The sequence below is a fragment of the Penicillium chrysogenum genome (assembly GCF_028827035.1).
Source record: "Penicillium chrysogenum strain IBT 35668 chromosome Unknown utg000001l_segment0_segment0, whole genome shotgun sequence".
NCBI classification, from domain to species: Eukaryota; Fungi; Ascomycota; class Eurotiomycetes; order Eurotiales; family Aspergillaceae; genus Penicillium; species Penicillium chrysogenum.
In genome coordinates this window covers 994,183-1,010,199 of record NW_026622749.1, presented here as the reverse complement: position 1 = coordinate 1,010,199, position 16,017 = coordinate 994,183, and the positions used below count along the sequence as shown (strand labels likewise).

At 49.0% G+C, this 16,017-nt stretch overlaps 8 protein-coding genes across 8 annotated transcripts; 5 read left to right on the top strand and 3 right to left on the bottom strand.

The window, feature by feature from the left end:
- Nucleotides 1-1,028: 1,028 nt before the first annotated feature.
- N7489_000407 (uncharacterized protein) lies at nucleotides 1,029-2,224 on the top strand (the record flags this gene model as incomplete). The annotated part of the gene is made up of 2 exons (XM_056706162.1): nucleotides 1,029-1,267; nucleotides 1,330-2,224. The coding sequence occupies 2 exons, from the start codon at nucleotides 1,029-1,031 to the stop codon at nucleotides 2,222-2,224; spliced, it is 1,134 nt and encodes a 377-aa protein (XP_056570464.1).
- A 407-nt stretch (nucleotides 2,225-2,631) lies between these two features.
- On the top strand, nucleotides 2,632-3,139 carry N7489_000406 (cysteine-rich PDZ-binding protein; the record flags this gene model as incomplete). Its single annotated transcript, XM_056706161.1, has 3 exons — nucleotides 2,632-2,790; nucleotides 2,874-2,997; nucleotides 3,054-3,139. The coding sequence occupies 3 exons, from the start codon at nucleotides 2,632-2,634 to the stop codon at nucleotides 3,137-3,139; spliced, it is 369 nt and encodes a 122-aa protein (XP_056570463.1).
- A 331-nt stretch (nucleotides 3,140-3,470) lies between these two features.
- Nucleotides 3,471-4,613, bottom strand: N7489_000405 (mitochondrial 54S ribosomal protein mL46; the record flags this gene model as incomplete). Its single annotated transcript, XM_056706160.1, has 4 exons — nucleotides 3,471-3,773; nucleotides 3,844-4,214; nucleotides 4,267-4,506; nucleotides 4,568-4,613. The coding sequence occupies 4 exons, from the start codon at nucleotides 4,611-4,613 to the stop codon at nucleotides 3,471-3,473; spliced, it is 960 nt and encodes a 319-aa protein (XP_056570462.1).
- Nucleotides 4,614-5,051: 438 nt separating this feature from the next.
- On the bottom strand, nucleotides 5,052-6,928 carry N7489_000404 (CAF1 family ribonuclease; the record flags this gene model as incomplete). The annotated part of the gene is made up of 5 exons (XM_056706159.1): nucleotides 5,052-5,536; nucleotides 5,593-6,223; nucleotides 6,275-6,501; nucleotides 6,557-6,649; nucleotides 6,694-6,928. 5 exons carry the CDS (start codon nucleotides 6,926-6,928, stop codon nucleotides 5,052-5,054), a joined length of 1,671 nt encoding a protein of 556 aa, XP_056570461.1.
- A 920-nt stretch (nucleotides 6,929-7,848) lies between these two features.
- Nucleotides 7,849-9,218, top strand: pex26 (the record flags this gene model as incomplete). The annotated part of the gene is made up of 2 exons (XM_056706158.1): nucleotides 7,849-8,282; nucleotides 8,342-9,218. 2 exons carry the CDS (start codon nucleotides 7,849-7,851, stop codon nucleotides 9,216-9,218), a joined length of 1,311 nt encoding a protein of 436 aa, XP_056570460.1.
- Nucleotides 9,219-9,977: 759 nt separating this feature from the next.
- N7489_000402 (uncharacterized protein) lies at nucleotides 9,978-10,674 on the top strand (the record flags this gene model as incomplete). Its single annotated transcript, XM_056706157.1, has 2 exons — nucleotides 9,978-10,271; nucleotides 10,324-10,674. 2 exons carry the CDS (start codon nucleotides 9,978-9,980, stop codon nucleotides 10,672-10,674), a joined length of 645 nt encoding a protein of 214 aa, XP_056570459.1.
- A 380-nt stretch (nucleotides 10,675-11,054) lies between these two features.
- Nucleotides 11,055-12,375, bottom strand: N7489_000401 (uncharacterized protein; the record flags this gene model as incomplete). The annotated part of the gene is made up of 2 exons (XM_056706156.1): nucleotides 11,055-11,553; nucleotides 11,633-12,375. 2 exons carry the CDS (start codon nucleotides 12,373-12,375, stop codon nucleotides 11,055-11,057), a joined length of 1,242 nt encoding a protein of 413 aa, XP_056570458.1.
- A 2,291-nt stretch (nucleotides 12,376-14,666) lies between these two features.
- Nucleotides 14,667-15,813, top strand: N7489_000400 (putative succinate:fumarate antiporter (Acr1); the record flags this gene model as incomplete). Its single annotated transcript, XM_056706155.1, has 4 exons — nucleotides 14,667-14,721; nucleotides 14,782-14,879; nucleotides 14,941-15,139; nucleotides 15,200-15,813. The coding sequence occupies 4 exons, from the start codon at nucleotides 14,667-14,669 to the stop codon at nucleotides 15,811-15,813; spliced, it is 966 nt and encodes a 321-aa protein (XP_056570457.1).
- Between the last annotated feature and the right edge of the window lie 204 nt (nucleotides 15,814-16,017).

Sequence of the window (16,017 nt, the reverse complement as noted above, 5' to 3'; positions counted from 1 at the left end):
TGGCAAAAAGGTTATACTTCAATCCATCGAGGATCGATCGGGACAATGCAGGACGCATGAACTGGGTGGAACTCAGATTCGGGGAGCTGAGAAGTGCCTGGGATGTTCCCTGATCGGTGGTTTGACACGTTACAAGCAAACCGAGGCAGAGGGAGAGGCAGAGGCAAAGGCAAAGGCAAATTGTCTTCAGGTTTGATTTTGCTGCAGACTCAGCCACGCGGTTTGGCTCTCCACTTATGTATTCTGCACGAGGCTGAAGAGGGTAAGGATGTTTCATGGGGCTTAGATGTAAGATGTAAGATGTTAGATGTTAGATGTTTGATATTATACTCCGTATAGAGCATAATACTTAATATAAGACCTGCCTTCTACCCCCCACATGTAATCTTCTATATCACTCCTATAACTATCTATAATTTATTCTTCCCTATGTCCTCGTAAAAGTAAACAAATCAGCTGACATGGTTCTTTTTATAGACTGCCAAGGCTTTAGTTTGTTGATCGACTTTCTTTCTCTTCCAACACATTTAACGGTGATGTGTTGGCATCTTCGGGCGCAACTTAACTTCTTATTCTCTGCCTAACATGAAATGCATCTCCTCTCCTCCCCTTTCTCCTCTTTCTCCCCCTTTCTCCCCTTAAATCCCAAATCTCAAAGACTACGCCCGTACAGTGCCCCGCGCTAGCGTGCGATGTACTTAGCCGAACATGCACAGGACGAATTACAGGTCCCAAAAATGGGGCTAAAACCCCAAAATCCCAAAATGAACAAGGCGAAGCCGACTCGTATTTTATTTTGGAGCTCTGTGCCTTCCAAGGCTAACTATGAGCTCTGGCCCAATGAAATGCGCCCCATTGATATCTTGGCTTCGTATCTGGGTGAGCCCTAAGCCTCAATCCAAGCTAGCGCTCTGTCCAGATGATTTGCTTGAGCCCCCTAACCCGTTTACTTAAATGCCGTCCATTTCGTAAAATCTGGGGAAATCCTTACAATTCCTCAGAATTAAGCAGACCACATTGCAGAAGAAATGGCTCCTCGACGCGGCGGCGGAGGCTATTACTCGTCCTATGGCAATGACAATCCATGGAGCGAGACGATCGTGCTGACACTGGGATCCTACCTGAGAAAGTCTCTCTATATCACCGAATTTGCCTTTCACATCCTCTCTCTCATCGCCTTTGTCGCCTTCCTCATCTGGGCATGCACAATCAGGAATCGCAGTCTCGCGCTGAAGGGAGCTATTTGCGCCCTGACTTCCTTTATATGGTACGTGAGAAGACCTGGACTAATATAAATAACAACCGGCTAACCAGTCGGTCCTTCGCTAGCTCTCAAATAAACTTGGTAGTCTTGGAAGCCATGACTATCGCCGAGACAGAGGTGACGATGTACTATTTGATCGGCTTAATGCTCACGGATTTCTTCGCACTCGCTGCAATGTGGTTCACCCTCTATGTCTTCTGGGAGCTCATCCATCGCTTCCTCGGCCTTACCAGACCCTCCGGCAAGCCGCACGCGGCAGTGACCACCATCCATTATGTCTTCCTTGGCATCGTCTTCCTGGTCTCTGTTGCCGAATGGGGCGTGCGTGTGGCTTATTACGTGTGGAGCGTGAATTTCAATTACGAACTAAGCTGGACTTTGACACAAGTGTCTTGCGCAGTTTATATCATCCATTGGGTGCTGTCCACTGAGATCCTCGCTTGGGTGTTTTTCTTGGCCATCAAGGCTGGTAACAATGCTTTTGCGTCGAAGGTGAATCCCACCGCAATACTTCCTACAAAGAACGAACCAACTAACTGGCCATTTCAGTTGCCCGCTATGGCACTCTTCACCGCCGCCATCTCCTGGTGCGCAGTGTGTGCCACCGTGGCCATCATTGGCATTCGCTATAGCCTGTTGCCAGTCTACCAGTATGATCGACCAGTGTACCTGTCCACTGCCATATCCATTGTAGAGTTCTTTCTCTATGTCGGCACTTATACTGGCATTCTACTGTGCTGTGCCAAATGGCACAGTCTCGGCGATGGCGACGAGCGAAAGTATTCCGCGCCCCAGTACCAGCCCCAGTACCAGCCCCAGTATTCTGCCGCTCAATTCCCCCCCGGTCAGTTCAGCGAAGGACAGTATCCTCCCATTCAACAACAGTCATATGGTGTTGCTCCCTATACGGACCACTCGGCGCAGCCTCAGGCGCACCCACACCACGTCTCTCCTCACTAAGGATGAAGTTAAGGTTGGATTCTGTTGGGATGTACTTGTTGATTTCTTAATATTCTTGATATTGTGAGAGTTTCCATCCGTGGGGATACTCTCTTTTAATGTGTATACCGACCGTTTATGTTGATACCCGATACGGTGCGAATGATAGCACTGTGAGCCTTCTAGTATGAAACATTGTACAAACCATATTTCTCTCGAATAATAATAGTAGCCCAGAAACTAGACAAACAGAACTAATCCAAAAAAAGCCATCAGAAAACACGAAGAATCAAGTAGACAAAACGTCTTGGCAAGGGACCAGGCGGTGGCGCAAACCCGCGATAACATCATCTGCATTTTCGCCATCAAGCCTTTTTCCCAATCAACAGCTCCCCCTTTCACCTCTCAGCTGAGAAAGAAAAAGGAAAATGGTCTGCTCAAAATGCCAAAAGAAGCTCAAAGCCACCGAGCTCGCCACGCCCGGCGTCAAACGCAAGAACGACATGTACTACGGCTCTCCGTCTAGTACACTCAGTGGCGGCGCAGACAAGGGAAAGGCGACGTTAGGCGCCACAGGAATCGGAAAGGTATGTTACAAAACTCTCTGTTCGATACTATGGATTAAAATGAATTACTATTTTTGATGACTTTCATACTGACATACCCCCAGAGCAAACTTCTCAGCGCGAAAGCGAAGAACCCTTATGCGGCTTATGCTTCGTCTTGTGATAACTGCAAGGTGAAGACGGAGCAGGGGAAGAAGTTTTGCCAGAGGTGTGCTTATCAGAGGAATGGTATGTTCTTTTCTCTTTCAGTGATTGTTTCTTGCGGATGCTGATATCGATACTAGCCTGTGCCATGTGCGGCAAGAATTTGGCGGGGAAGTCGGCCAAGGACCAGCCTGTTGTTCAGGGACAGAAGTTCAACATGGCATAGGCCTTGCAGGTTAGATAGAGGCGCTTGTACCTTTCCTGTTTTTCTGCTTGATTCACCCTGTACATGGCATGGCGTTTCGGAGGCGTTGATGATACCGTGGAATCCGAATATTGAGATCAGCATCAACATTGGAATGAAATGAATTTGATTTGACAGTGTGGGAAAATTCTAGTTATACATGGCATGCGCAATAAGAGTATATGCAATGCGCCACCAACGGCGCGCTATAGTATCGGAACAAGTATGTCTGTTCATCTCCATTCGAAGGACCTTGAACCTCGCCTTCTCCTTCCCGTCCAGTTACCTCCGGCTACTTCCCGGTATCCACCTCTTACCGGTCGGCCAGCATGTTCTTGATGTTGCTGTAGTATTGCGTGTTCAGGTATTGCGCGAGCTCCTCCTTGGCCAGCCACTTGAAGTCCTTGAGGCCCTGGGTGTTGACGGACAGATCGGCCTGACCGGCCATCATACGAGACTTCAAGAAGAAGATCTTGCTACCGGGAGCCTCGATCTCGGTTGCGTTGTCCGCCTTCGAGCGGCGCGGGTTGAACGAGTGCCATCCGACCGGGTGGAAGCCGACAAACCAGGTGTTCATGTTGACACCAGCGGACTGGGCGAGGGTACGTTCAGCAGCCTAAGGGGAAAATAATACGTTAGTATAGTTTCCAGAGTTAATGTGGTTCGGACACTAGTATAGCACTTACCAAGCGAAGGGTCTCGCCCGACTCCACTGGTGAGCTGGGGAACTTCCAGTGTCCCTCCTTAGACTGAACAAGGAGATAGAGAGTGCGGGAGAGCAGACGATCGAGACTCTTTTGGTCGTTCTTCTTGTCTGCCTCTGTGATCCGAGGGTACGGCCGAGGGATTTCCTCCTTTTTGCTAGTATCTTGGGAAGTCGCATTGGCGGTGGATTCTGCGTCCTGGACAAGAGCCTCAATCTGGTGTTCAGGTTCAGACTCCTTTGCCCCCAGCAGAAGCTCGTCGTTCCATGCATCGCTGTCGTACGCGTTGTACTTTCCGATATCACGTGCGGCAGTCCGGCGCTCCTGGATCTTCTTTTTCCAGTCTTCGTCGGCTGGCGTTCCGCGCTTGAAGTAGAAATATTTCGTAAAGGGGGAGAGCCAGACGCTCGTTCAGACGCTTCTGGTAGAAAAAGAACGCTTTCTCGAACGGCTCGAGTTCACGGGTGATTTGGGGAGGGCGGGAGAGGACTACACCCGCGTTGATGATGTAGGCTGGCTTCACGGCTGGGTCGGCCGCTGTTGAGGCGGAGGTCGATTCGATCGCTGGTGCTGCGGAGGAATAGCTGCGGCGGCCAAGGGTCTCTTGACAGCTTCTGCACACGCCGGAGTCGATTATTGATGGCCCTGCGCGCAGAGTCAGTATTTGGATGTCAATAATCCGGGGAAAAACTTCAATTGGACATACGCAGTAGCGAGGCTACGCGCCGTGCACCATTAGATCCTGACGACATGTTCAATGGTGGAATGGCAATGTGTTTGGGGCTGATCGGTGTCTTGTCTCCCCGAGAAAAAGATCCAACCAGGTCACGTTGTCGCCAGGCCCGATTGGGTTTAGTCCCCGCCCGGGCGGTTTAAATTTCAGAAATCGATTCTCTCGTTTCTTCTCTTCTCCAAGCATCTCTTATCATCACCGTGTCCAGTCCTCTACGGCCGGTTGATCATTTAAAGGTGCTCAGAGTGAGCTCCTCCTGAGGTCGCGGCCAATTTTCGCTAGCGGTACCTTCTTTTACAAAATCAAGGCGTACTGTTAGATAGCTGCCGCGAACATCCCCTTTAGTCTTAGTTATGTGCTTTGATAGAAATTCATTTTTACCTTTTTTACCTTCTCTTTTCTCTGTCTTCTCGTATCTCCGCAAGCATTCTCTTCCAGAACCATAAATTACCTGCTCTCAAACCTCCACCAGCAGCTCTTCCTGCTTCGGCACCTCCCGTCCTAGTTGCACCATCCTCTCCTGTGTACCGAACACCCGCAGGATGTTCCCGTAGGTATTCCAGAAGGCATCTCCGAGACGCGGTAGTAATTTACCCTGGTTGACCAGGCGAGCGATACGCCCGGAACCAGTGTCGGCTAGGGATGCGCCAGCTCGAGCAATCTGGGCAGGTTGGATTGTCGGAATGGTCTCAGTGTCAACGTCAAAGAAGTTGCTGAATTCACTTCTAGGATCAATGTAGTTGCTGCTAGGCTGTGCCATGATGCCAGCAACCAGACTGGATGCCGTGGTCGTCTGTGGCCCGGGTTTGACAGTCGGCTGTGAAGGGCTGCGCTGTATATCGCCTGCCAGTTTAATGAAGGCCATGGCGGCAAGCATGCTATCGTATCCTGCCTCGTGGGTACGTTTACGGAACTTGTACTTCCCAAAGCGAGGGTCGATCTCTGCGAAATGGTTAATTGTGTTTCGCTTGCTGTCAAGAATATAACTCATGTCCTACCTATCTTCGGACTTTCTATTCCAGCTAAAGTCGTGTTGAGTTCCTCCAGTGAAGACATAGGGTTTAGCGAGCCACAGTCATGAGTGGCCATGTACTTAGTATCCGCTAGCACGGGGAATAGGTCGTGGATGACGGTCTGGAACTCGGCGAGGGTATCCGGCAACGGGCCTAGGAAGCATCTGTAGAAGAAGAGCAGATCGCAGAACATGTTGTGGCCGACCAGAACCGGTCTGCTCTCCTTAAGCCGGTTCTTCACTTTGTCTGCCAACTGCTGGATCCCGAACGTCGGCTGCTCGATTATCCTCATCATCAGAGGATGGAAAGCGTCCGGTTCAAGTTCTTCCAGGCTTCCACCCACAAGAGCTTCCGCGATCCATCGGAACCCAATATGCTTCCGGACTCGTTCCTTTTTGACTTTCAGTTTCGACTCGAAGGTATACTGCTCATTGCCCGGGTCCCGAAATTCGATCTGGACGAACGTTGACGCACCCCGCGATGTTAAATTGGGGTATTCGTCGCTGACGAGGTGGTGTATCAGCCATTTCTGCATGCTGCTCAACCCGGTAGGTATGGGGCCCGGAATTAGTTGCACACTACTAGGTGGTGGGATGTTGAGCCAGTCACGACGGTTCTAGAAGTGTCAATTGATTTACTCAGATCAACTTTCCAAATAGACCCTTACCTCACCCTGTGCCAGCCACTCATTGATACTGACCCGAACGGCTTCGAGGAACTCAAGAGATTCGTGATCGTCCTTTTTGATATCCGCAACTTGGACCGGGTGCCGCGAGAGACATTTCTCCGTAGCTCTTTTAATTGCCAGTTTTTCTTCCTCTCGAGACAGGTATCGGACACCAAAGGTGCACATATGGTCAATGCTGAAGTGGTTCGCAAGCAAGAATTCCATTGCTGCCCAGGAAGATATTAGTAGAATCCAAACATTCGTCGTAGACATGTGACATACAGCGGCTTCCGAATGTCCAGTCCCGATTCACATCCATCTCATGCTGGGTGACTGGACTTAGATTTATGTTGTATGGCTTCAGGGTGTAGGTGGCTGTGGATGGTTAGCGAGATCTTGAATTAGCGTTGGTCTCGTACCATTTTCCTTGTCTTCATGACAAGTTGTCAGCCCAACTTGGAGAATCTGATATCGCTCTGCGGCCGCCTTGGCTTCCACGTATCGCTCCTGTACGGTCTGGGACCGTGACTGTGGTGTACCTGGTTTGAAAACCACCCCAGATAGCTCGAAGTCTATAGACACGAAGCAGCTGGTGGAGATGTCGTTGAGCATGGAAGGGAGACACTCGGGGAAATTAACAGCTGTGACATCCATCTTGATTCGAAGTTGAGAACAGCATCAAAGTATGAGTTTGAATGAAGATAAGAGGCTAAAGGAAGAGAGAGTTGTTGATTGGCTTTGTTGGAGTCCTGACTGCTGAACGCTGAAAGGGGAAGTATGCGTTGGGAAGGCAGGTATCCGAGGTTTCATTGATCAGAAAGGATGCTCTGCAGGAGAGTTGTCGAAAGAGTGATCTGATGGAAGACTGATAGCTTGGAGGTTTGCTAGTCTCCCTGGCTGTTAAGTTTCATAGATCAGAGTTGTGATAGGAGGAAAGGAAGAAGAAGTGAGAGATCCGAATAAATAGTGATACAACCGAAGTTCTCGACGCATTTAGATAGCCCTGTGGGATTACCACTGACTTCACTTCTCCACGGATGATGTCGCGAAGATATGTACATTTTATCGATGATACATGATTCCTTCGCAGTTATCAATATGTATACCTCGTCTTTTACCTAAGTTATACGGCATATGACTTCACAAGCAAGATCTATATTACCTTGGAATTTACCTCAGTTAGGAGAGTGTATAAATGACCGAAGAGAGGTTAAACTCCTAAATCCAGCCTGCGATGTATTAACCGAAACATGGAAGAGTAGCCTAGGGGGATCAATTTCCAGAGGCCCATCTTCTGTCTGTGTAAAATAAATCTTAAGTAACCTAGGTAGGAATAGGATGTGGAGTTAGTAGGTAGATGAATGTCTACATGAGATAAACATGAGATCTCACAGGCCAGTCCCGTGACCGACCCCGGACTTGGACGAGCCGAGGGAAAACGAGAGAGCCGATCGCATCTCCGACACTCCCAGAACGGTTTCCCTTTTATAATTACTCCTTTTACTCTTTTTACTCTTTGTACTACTTTATAAAGATTATAAAGATCATTGCTTTTTGATATCTCGGCCTCCACAATGGCCAACGGATCCCCCATGTCGTCTCACTCTCACGCCCCATCAGCTTCCCCCACAAAGTTGTGCTCCAAGACATACAAGAAAGCTTCCCAACTTTACCTCACACGACGCTTACCAGAAGCCCTCACAAGTCTCCAACCACTTATTACGCCTTCAGCACCTGAGGACCTGCACACAAATGGCGACAGCTCAACACCGGTTGTGCCGATCGCCACGGCCGCCGGCACGTGGAGGATCAAGGTGTGGAACCTCTACATCACCCTCCTCAGCGCAATAGTCGATCTCGGCGCAGAGGAGGGAAAGAAGCAATTTGGCCTGAAGGAGTGGAAATCAATTGCCTCGCAAGTCAGGGAAGGCGCAATCTGGGAGACTGTAGTCGACGTCGGGTACCGAGGCCATGAGGGTTCGGTGGATGCCGAAGTGGTCTACAACCTGTTAGTAGTCAACTACAACCCCGCTGGCCCACATTGAGGTACTAACAATGCGATTATAGTGCTACCCTCCTTCTAACCCACTCCTCTTCGCAATCCCTGAACCAACAGCGCCTCGAGACCTACCTCTCCTCCTATGGACAGCCCAACTTCGACCTTACGGATCGTCTACAGGATGCATCTGATGATTACGAGCAGCGCCCTATGCGTACGACAAGCGGGGCCGATACCCCGAAAGATCTAACTGCCAGAGTAAAGATCATCGAGCTCTTTACTTTACACGTCCTCCCCCGCAATGATGAGTGGGAATACTCGACCGAATTCATCAATTTGAGCGAAGTCCTCGACGAAGAACGCAAAGATCTCTTCCTACAGACTCTCGAGGGCCTGAAAGAAGAGAAGGAGCGGGGTGAAATGCGTGCAGTCGAATTACAGCGAGCCAAAGATGCAGAGCTTGAGCGGCAACGAGAGGATGAACGTCGCGAAGCTGAAGAAGCAGCGACAGCCGCCGCACGCGTACAGTCCAATGGGCATAGACGCGATACCAGCGAAGTCGACTATGGGATTGAGAAAAACCGCGGACATGGTTCTCCCAAAGGAAAAGGAGCCAAGCAATCGACAGACAAGTCGCCAAATGGCAAGTCACGAACTTCTCTCTCATCATCCAGCTCCAAAAATGTCAAGAAGCAGGACAAGGTCGAACCTCGGGCTCACTCAACTCGGGCTGTGGCCACTGGACTGCGCAACATTTTCCGTCATATTATCCGGACTGTGTCTGGGAACCCCATGTCAATAGTGCGAACCCTACTCTTTGTGATCGGCATTTTGATGGCCATGAGCCGGCAGGGTGTGCGTGATCGCATCCGACGAGTCACGGACGGCGCTTGGCAGAAGGTCAAAGCTACGGCTGGAATGGGAGTCAAAGTGAGCTATATTTGAGATATAGGCCGCTCAGCTCTCTACGCGCATTGCATGGTTATCATGTATATTTTTTCTTGAACAAGTTGGCGCCCCAGTGTTCCTGGGGTGTTTTTGCATACAAGTCTCTTTTGTGATTCCCTTTGTGATTCTCTATGTTCATGTATTCTATGCATACATATCAGACTGCCACCAGGTGTGGTTGAATTTACTCTTATCCCAGTTAGTCTCTCTTTTTCTTGTTTCAGCCAGCAATGTCAAAGACAGCCTTGGTAAACGTAGGGCTTCCCTGGGAACTATTCGGGAATTGAGTTGGGTTGAGGAAGTTATGCATCACTGCTACCACTGCTACCTGTAAAAAGCCGAACTTGTAGGCTATTCTGGTGGTCTTATCCTCGACTTGCTTTGCAATGCTGGGGTTGTTTTGAGCACCAGGTGCAGTCCAACCTGTGCTGGTATCTATCTATATGCTCTTCACCCAAGGGAGAGATAGCATTGTCTTTCAGAGACTGGGAATGGTGGATACAGACTCTTTGTAGGGAGGAAGCCATAAAATCCCAACAAAGAAGTTGACACACCTGGACAATCCATTTGTCACCATTGCTAGTCAAAAATCATCAGCAACTGTATTAAGGTGCCCAGGTTTGACTATAAATACGGCATGGACCACGCATATGAACGCAGCCTTGCAAACTCCCCATCCTACGGCCTTCCATCAAAGAGAAAGAAAGAAACCGTCTCTTGATCCCAGAACTACCCTTATTGGCAAGTATTTACAGAATGAAGACCGAGAAGCACATTCTCAAGGGCGAAATCAAAGAAGAGGATGACAAGAAATACGTTATCAAGGATGAAATTGAAGAAGACGAAGCACTGGAACGTAACGGCCATTCCGAGGACAAGGCACTTCAACGGGGTGACCAAAAAGAAGAAGCTCCACCAGCAGAGAAGCCAAGGCTCCCCTGCGAAAGGTGCTTTCTACAAATGAAAAGCGACCCTGGCCACGCTTGTGTTATGAAACCAGACCGTTCGCTATGTGACTTTTGTTACGAAAAAAGTCGCGTCTGCGTGAATGTGAGTGATTGGCATGAATCTGCTGAATAGGTTGACCTGACAATCTCTACAGCTGCCATATGGAGTTCGAACGGATGCTAATAGAGCACTCCGTGCGCGCTCTGTAAAAGAAAGAGCTGTCCTTATCGATGCAGTTCGCAGGAAGATGCTACGTCTTAATAAAAGATTGAGATCGACTTATACACCCTCTAGTGGAGACGCCTTTGTACCGCTGTGCCCTCGCTCTTACCAGACTCCCATGACAAACGATCTGAGAAATCGGAACGTCGAGGCCATCTCGGTTGCTCGGGACGAGATCCAGGCTGTGATGGAGCGTACTCAGTGGGAGATGCGCGTGGTTACTGAGCGGTTGGCCGAGCTAGAGACCGAGAGAGAACAGGAAGATCTGTCTGCTTGGGTGTAAAAGCTTCTTAATGCTGACATTTTTGCCCGGGACTTTTACTGGGCTCTTTATTTTTTGCCCAGAATTTATGCCAATCTATGATATTTGCAGTTTGATCAGTTTTGCCGTCAAGTGGTTGGTATCCCCGGCAACTCACAACAGAATGATAGTGACTTGACGAAACATAAGTAAAATCTTGACAATTGAACTAGACCGCACATATGTAGTTACCTGGCTCGCTTTACCTCTTGCATATCTAAGTTTACACCAGGTATCCATGAAGCAAGTCTAACACACACATGTTTCGTTGCCAAAAGAAAAAAGGAAAAACAGTTCAAGACTCGGTTTAAAGAGCAGCCATTGCCACAGAGAGATGCAAACAATACTATTCTAAACGGGTGTCAAACAGTCATATCATCATGACTACGTCCAGCGTGACCTCCACGCGAGTCCTCAGTCATACCAATCTCAACGTTGTCGCGCGTACTGCCATCCAAATCCTCTTTCTCAACGACTCTAGAACGCCACCATCGAAAAAGCTGGACAAAGAAATGCGCCACGCAGATCTGCTCCGTGGTATAGAGCAGCACCGGCACCGATGTCTTCGCTTTTATGAAGAGATCAACGGGCTGCCACATTGCATAGAGCAGCGGGATACCGAGCGCGGTGCTCTTCGCTGGCCCGCAAAAGCACACTGCAATAGTTTCCTCTGGAGACATGCGTTTGAACATGGGTTTGGACCAGCGTCGGGAGCTGAAAATTTGCGGTGGTCTGGAGCAGAAGAAGCATACTGCCGTCAGAGTGATGTAGAGTATGATGTTGAACAATACCACAAAGACTATGCTCTGCGCGGAAAGGGTTTGGAGGGCTCCTGTTGCGAAGCAAGAGGAAAATGTAGTCCTAAGATTTAGGTATGCTGGGTTAGAAGAATAAAGAAAATGAAACGGCCAGGATCCTCACATAGAAAGATCATACTAACCAAATCAACAATAACAAGCAGAAAGTAGCCAACTTTGGCAGCTTTGTCTTTTGTATAACCCACGCAGTGCGATCAGGCCAAGTCCACCTCACCAGCTGCCCAACAAACAGCGGCAATAACACACTGAGTCCCAATTGCTGAAAGACCTCCTTATACATGCTCCCCAAATCCCCACCCCCATACCGCCAGGGATCAAACTCCACCATCTTGGGCATCAACTCAACAGTCCAAGCCGCCGCAACAAACGGCCCGAGAATATTAGCCAACAGAACCTCCACTAACGCAGCCGCGTCATCCCCGCCCGCGGACCTCGTCATAACAACATTGGACGCAATCGTCGTCGGAATACAAGCAGTAAAGATATACCCGGCCAGCACGGCGCGATCAATCTTACCCCCGGGATCCGCAGCGAGGATAATATACACGATGGCCAGCACCAGCGCGGGAACAAATAGAAATGAAATCCCCTGTACGATTAAGTGAAGGCGCCAATTCAGCACGTGCGAGATAAGTTTCTGGCGCGGGATGCTCAGGCCTGAGATTAGGAAGATGACCGCGATCACGCCATACATGATGCTGTACTCGGAGCGGATGGTGCCGCCGTGCTTGGCGACGTTCGGGAAGCAGTATGCCAGAGCGCACACAATTCCGATCCCGATTAGGAGCCATTGGTGGAGGATTAGACTGGCGATGCGCTTGAGGGGTTCCCACCGCGGCTGGGCGGTGTTTGGAGCTACTTCCATTTTTTCCCCTTTGTTTTAGCTAGGAAGGAGGACATGGACTTTGTACCGCCATGGATAGTTTGATCTCTATAAGAGTTGAGCTGATCTTGTAGGGATATGTAGGGGATATGTAGGGCCGGGGTTGAAAATTGCGTAATCGGCGTTAGTCCGATATATCGGAGTTGGTAGCGCGTGCAGGAATCGCATCATCTATTTGAAGCTATACGCCGTACCGTTACAATGTGCATAGTACTATCCATCATTATGAATATGTGTATGTTCTGTATCTTTGTATATCACATCCGCAAGCCCAGAACGGGTCGAAATCGAGTAGCCGATGTTATCAGTTGGGACGACACATCCTATCTTAGGATCTACACCTACATGTAAACAATGAAGAATATTCTACCAAGGCAGTTAAAATTGGCATATAAACTTCCTCTCTTCTATTTGCTTGTACCAGGATGGTTTCTATAATTCATGAGAGAGGTATAACTAGCTCTGTTTATATCTCTTTCTCCCTCTTCCTCTTGTTGAGATATCAGTACCCCCTGGGGCTTGAACGCCTTAAGCCCAGATTCTAAAGGCGACATTAAGCCGCCTCCGTATTAGAGAATCTATTGTGCTTAACAGGCCCAGTTTGGCACCACCGCTATTAAATTTGGCAAGTTGGAGGTACCTTGGGTGAACGGCCATGAGCTCCAAACGGCCGTTCAACGTGTCCGTGATCTACGACAGGAAATTGCCCAGCCACTTAGGGACATACAGAGTCAAGTATGCGAATAATGGGTTCATCAGCACGTACAATGACACTATCTCACTGAGATAGTTTCAGTCCCCTAGTGAAACCTGGGATATGTGATCTTCTCCACCTATCTCCCAGTTCAGCTGCTGCACACAAGACACAATCCCTTGGTACGTGAGGGAAAAAATCATTTCCATTGTCTCACAAAAGAGCAATGTATATTCGCATTGGTTACCATTTCTGGCCAGAGCTATCAAGATACCAGTCTACCCTTTTAGATGGCTTTCATTCGTGGCATAGGAATCAATACACGTCCTTTTTCCATACAATCTGCATAAAGAGAAATCTATAACATAGTCGGGAAAATAGAGGGAAGAAGATCTACCTGCTGGGATAAACAGTACCACGTGACCAACCACCAAAGACTTCGGTAAAACGTTCCTCCGATGTAATGACGGCTCTCTCGACGTCACCACCTTTTAAGACCTGCCCTTAGTTCCATTCTATAAGAATCTACAACCCCCAGACTATAAAGACAAGTTTACCAAGTTCGGCCAAGCCTGCAGCAAGCCCCACGTCCAACCCTCGAGTACTTTAATTATCCGTCTGACTCAGAACGTCCCATGACCCTATCTGGATATGGACCTCGGCTGAGAGGAGCTGTTGCGTTGGCCCGAGATCACCCGCAAATAGCCAGCCGATTTCGCTACTTTCCTCCGAAGTTCAAGTCCCGAACTGTTCTAAAATGACCGGAGTAATTTAGCTCCCTGGAAAGATTAGGGGTTTCTAGAATCATGTAGTGTATGGGGTATATGGTTGCGTTTAGCATAATGTACATGTAGTTGGGTAAGGTACGGGCATTTTATACGTTATTTTCCTACATTGTACGATCTAATCTGTAGATAAAGAACACGATCACAAGCTGCCAAAACTATGACGACAATTTGGGAAAGACATGTGAAATCTGATCATTGGATATCTGGAGTGATTCATTCCGCATTGGATAACTAGAGAGCCGCCCTTGTTACCGAAGGCCTCGGGATTGTCTTGGGAAGCCCTACAATTTGTACCCGGTACAGAGAGGATTCAATTATTATATAGAGATCTCCCTCGGCAGGTCATTTACTCTGCTACCTCTTTTATTCTTTCTCTCTTTTCTCGGTTCTTCTTATTTTGTGGGAGGTCATACATAGTACACACTTCCGCTCGTCCAGCTTCCTCCGCTTCCCCGTCATAGCTCCCCACAAAATCCGGCCGCCACTTCGCCTTGTGAATCATATACCCGTGGAACTTCGGCTTTCTTTTTCTTGTTGAAAGATTAAAGATCTTTGCAATTGATCTCTTTATATCTTCCCAGACTCTCCAGATATACGATCTCTTCCAATTGCAGGTTATTTCTGCTTATTCCCCGGGATTGTATACTTCCGCTTCTCCGCAATTTCGGCTTTCCCTTGCGACAATCGGAAGATCTGCGTAAATCGATTTCCGAGACGGCCGATAGAAGAATTTCTGTGTTCGTGAACAAAACTGCAAATTGTCTGCATATATACCAACGCATATTGAAACAATGTCCGCCAAGACTGCCAATCAGAAGCGCACATCGCCCGCGGTCAACTTGATCGGTAGAGTAGACTCACCCTTTCAGATGGTGAACAACTATTGACTTTTCTTTGCCTGATTAGCTGGTGGTGGTGCCGGTATGATGGAGGCCCTCGTGTGCCATCCGCTAGACACAATCAAGGTCCGCATGCAGCTGTCAAGGAGAGCCACAGCACCTGGGGTGAGTTGGAGAAAATTCCATTTGACAATTGAACCCATTGCTGATCATGTTCGGTGATCAGGCTAAGCCGCGCGGGTTCGTGTCCACCGGTGTACAAATCGTGCAAAAGGAGACCGCTCTGGGTCTGTACAAGGGTCTTGGCGCCGTGTTGGGTGGTATCATCCCGAAGATGGCCATTCGATTCACCTCATATGAGTCGTATAAGGGCCTGCTTGCCGATAAGGAGACTGGCGCTGTGACCAGCAAAGCCACTTTCTTGGGTATGTGAAGCATTGAACAAACCGGACGATACACAACGGAAAGCTAACGAAACCCAACAGCTGGTCTTGCCGCCGGTGTTACCGAAGCTGTAGCCGTTGTCAACCCCATGGAAGTCGTCAAAATTCGTCTGCAGGCCCAGCATCACAGTCTGGCTGACCCCCTAGACACCCCGAAGTACCGCAGCGCCCCGCATGCGCTCTTCACCGTGATCAAGGAAGAAGGCTTTAGCGTCTTATACCGCGGTGTTTCCTTGACCGCCCTCCGACAAGGAACCAACCAGGCTGCTAACTTCACCGCATACACGGAATTGAAGGCTGCCCTGCAGCGCTGGCAACCCGACTACAGCAACAGCCAGCTGCCCGCTTACCAGACCACTATGATTGGTCTGATCTCCGGTGCCGTCGGCCCCTTCTCCAACGCTCCCATCGACACCATCAAGACCCGCCTCCAGAAGACCCGTGCTGAGCCTGGTCAGTCCGCTGTTTCCCGTATCATGGTCATTGCCAAGGATATGTTTAAGACGGAGGGTGCTCGCGCTTTCTACAAGGGTATCACCCCCCGTGTGATGCGTGTTGCTCCCGGTCAGGCTGTTACCTTCACCGTGTATGAGTTCCTCAAGGGTAAGCTGGAGGGCTCCAACTGGGCTTTCGTTGGTGGCAAGTTCGAGGAGTAAGCATGCCGAAAATTGTTCTTTCTTTTTTTTCCTTTTGCAAAGCATTGTGATACCTGACCCGGCATGGTGGGAGTTGCATCTCCTCTGTTTCGCGCGTTGCACTGTCTCGGGCAGATCAACTGCAAGCTGGTTGAAATGGCTCTTTTCTTTTTGTAAATATTTTGTGCTTTGCGTTAGTTCCTTTGTATACCACTTTGTCTGGTG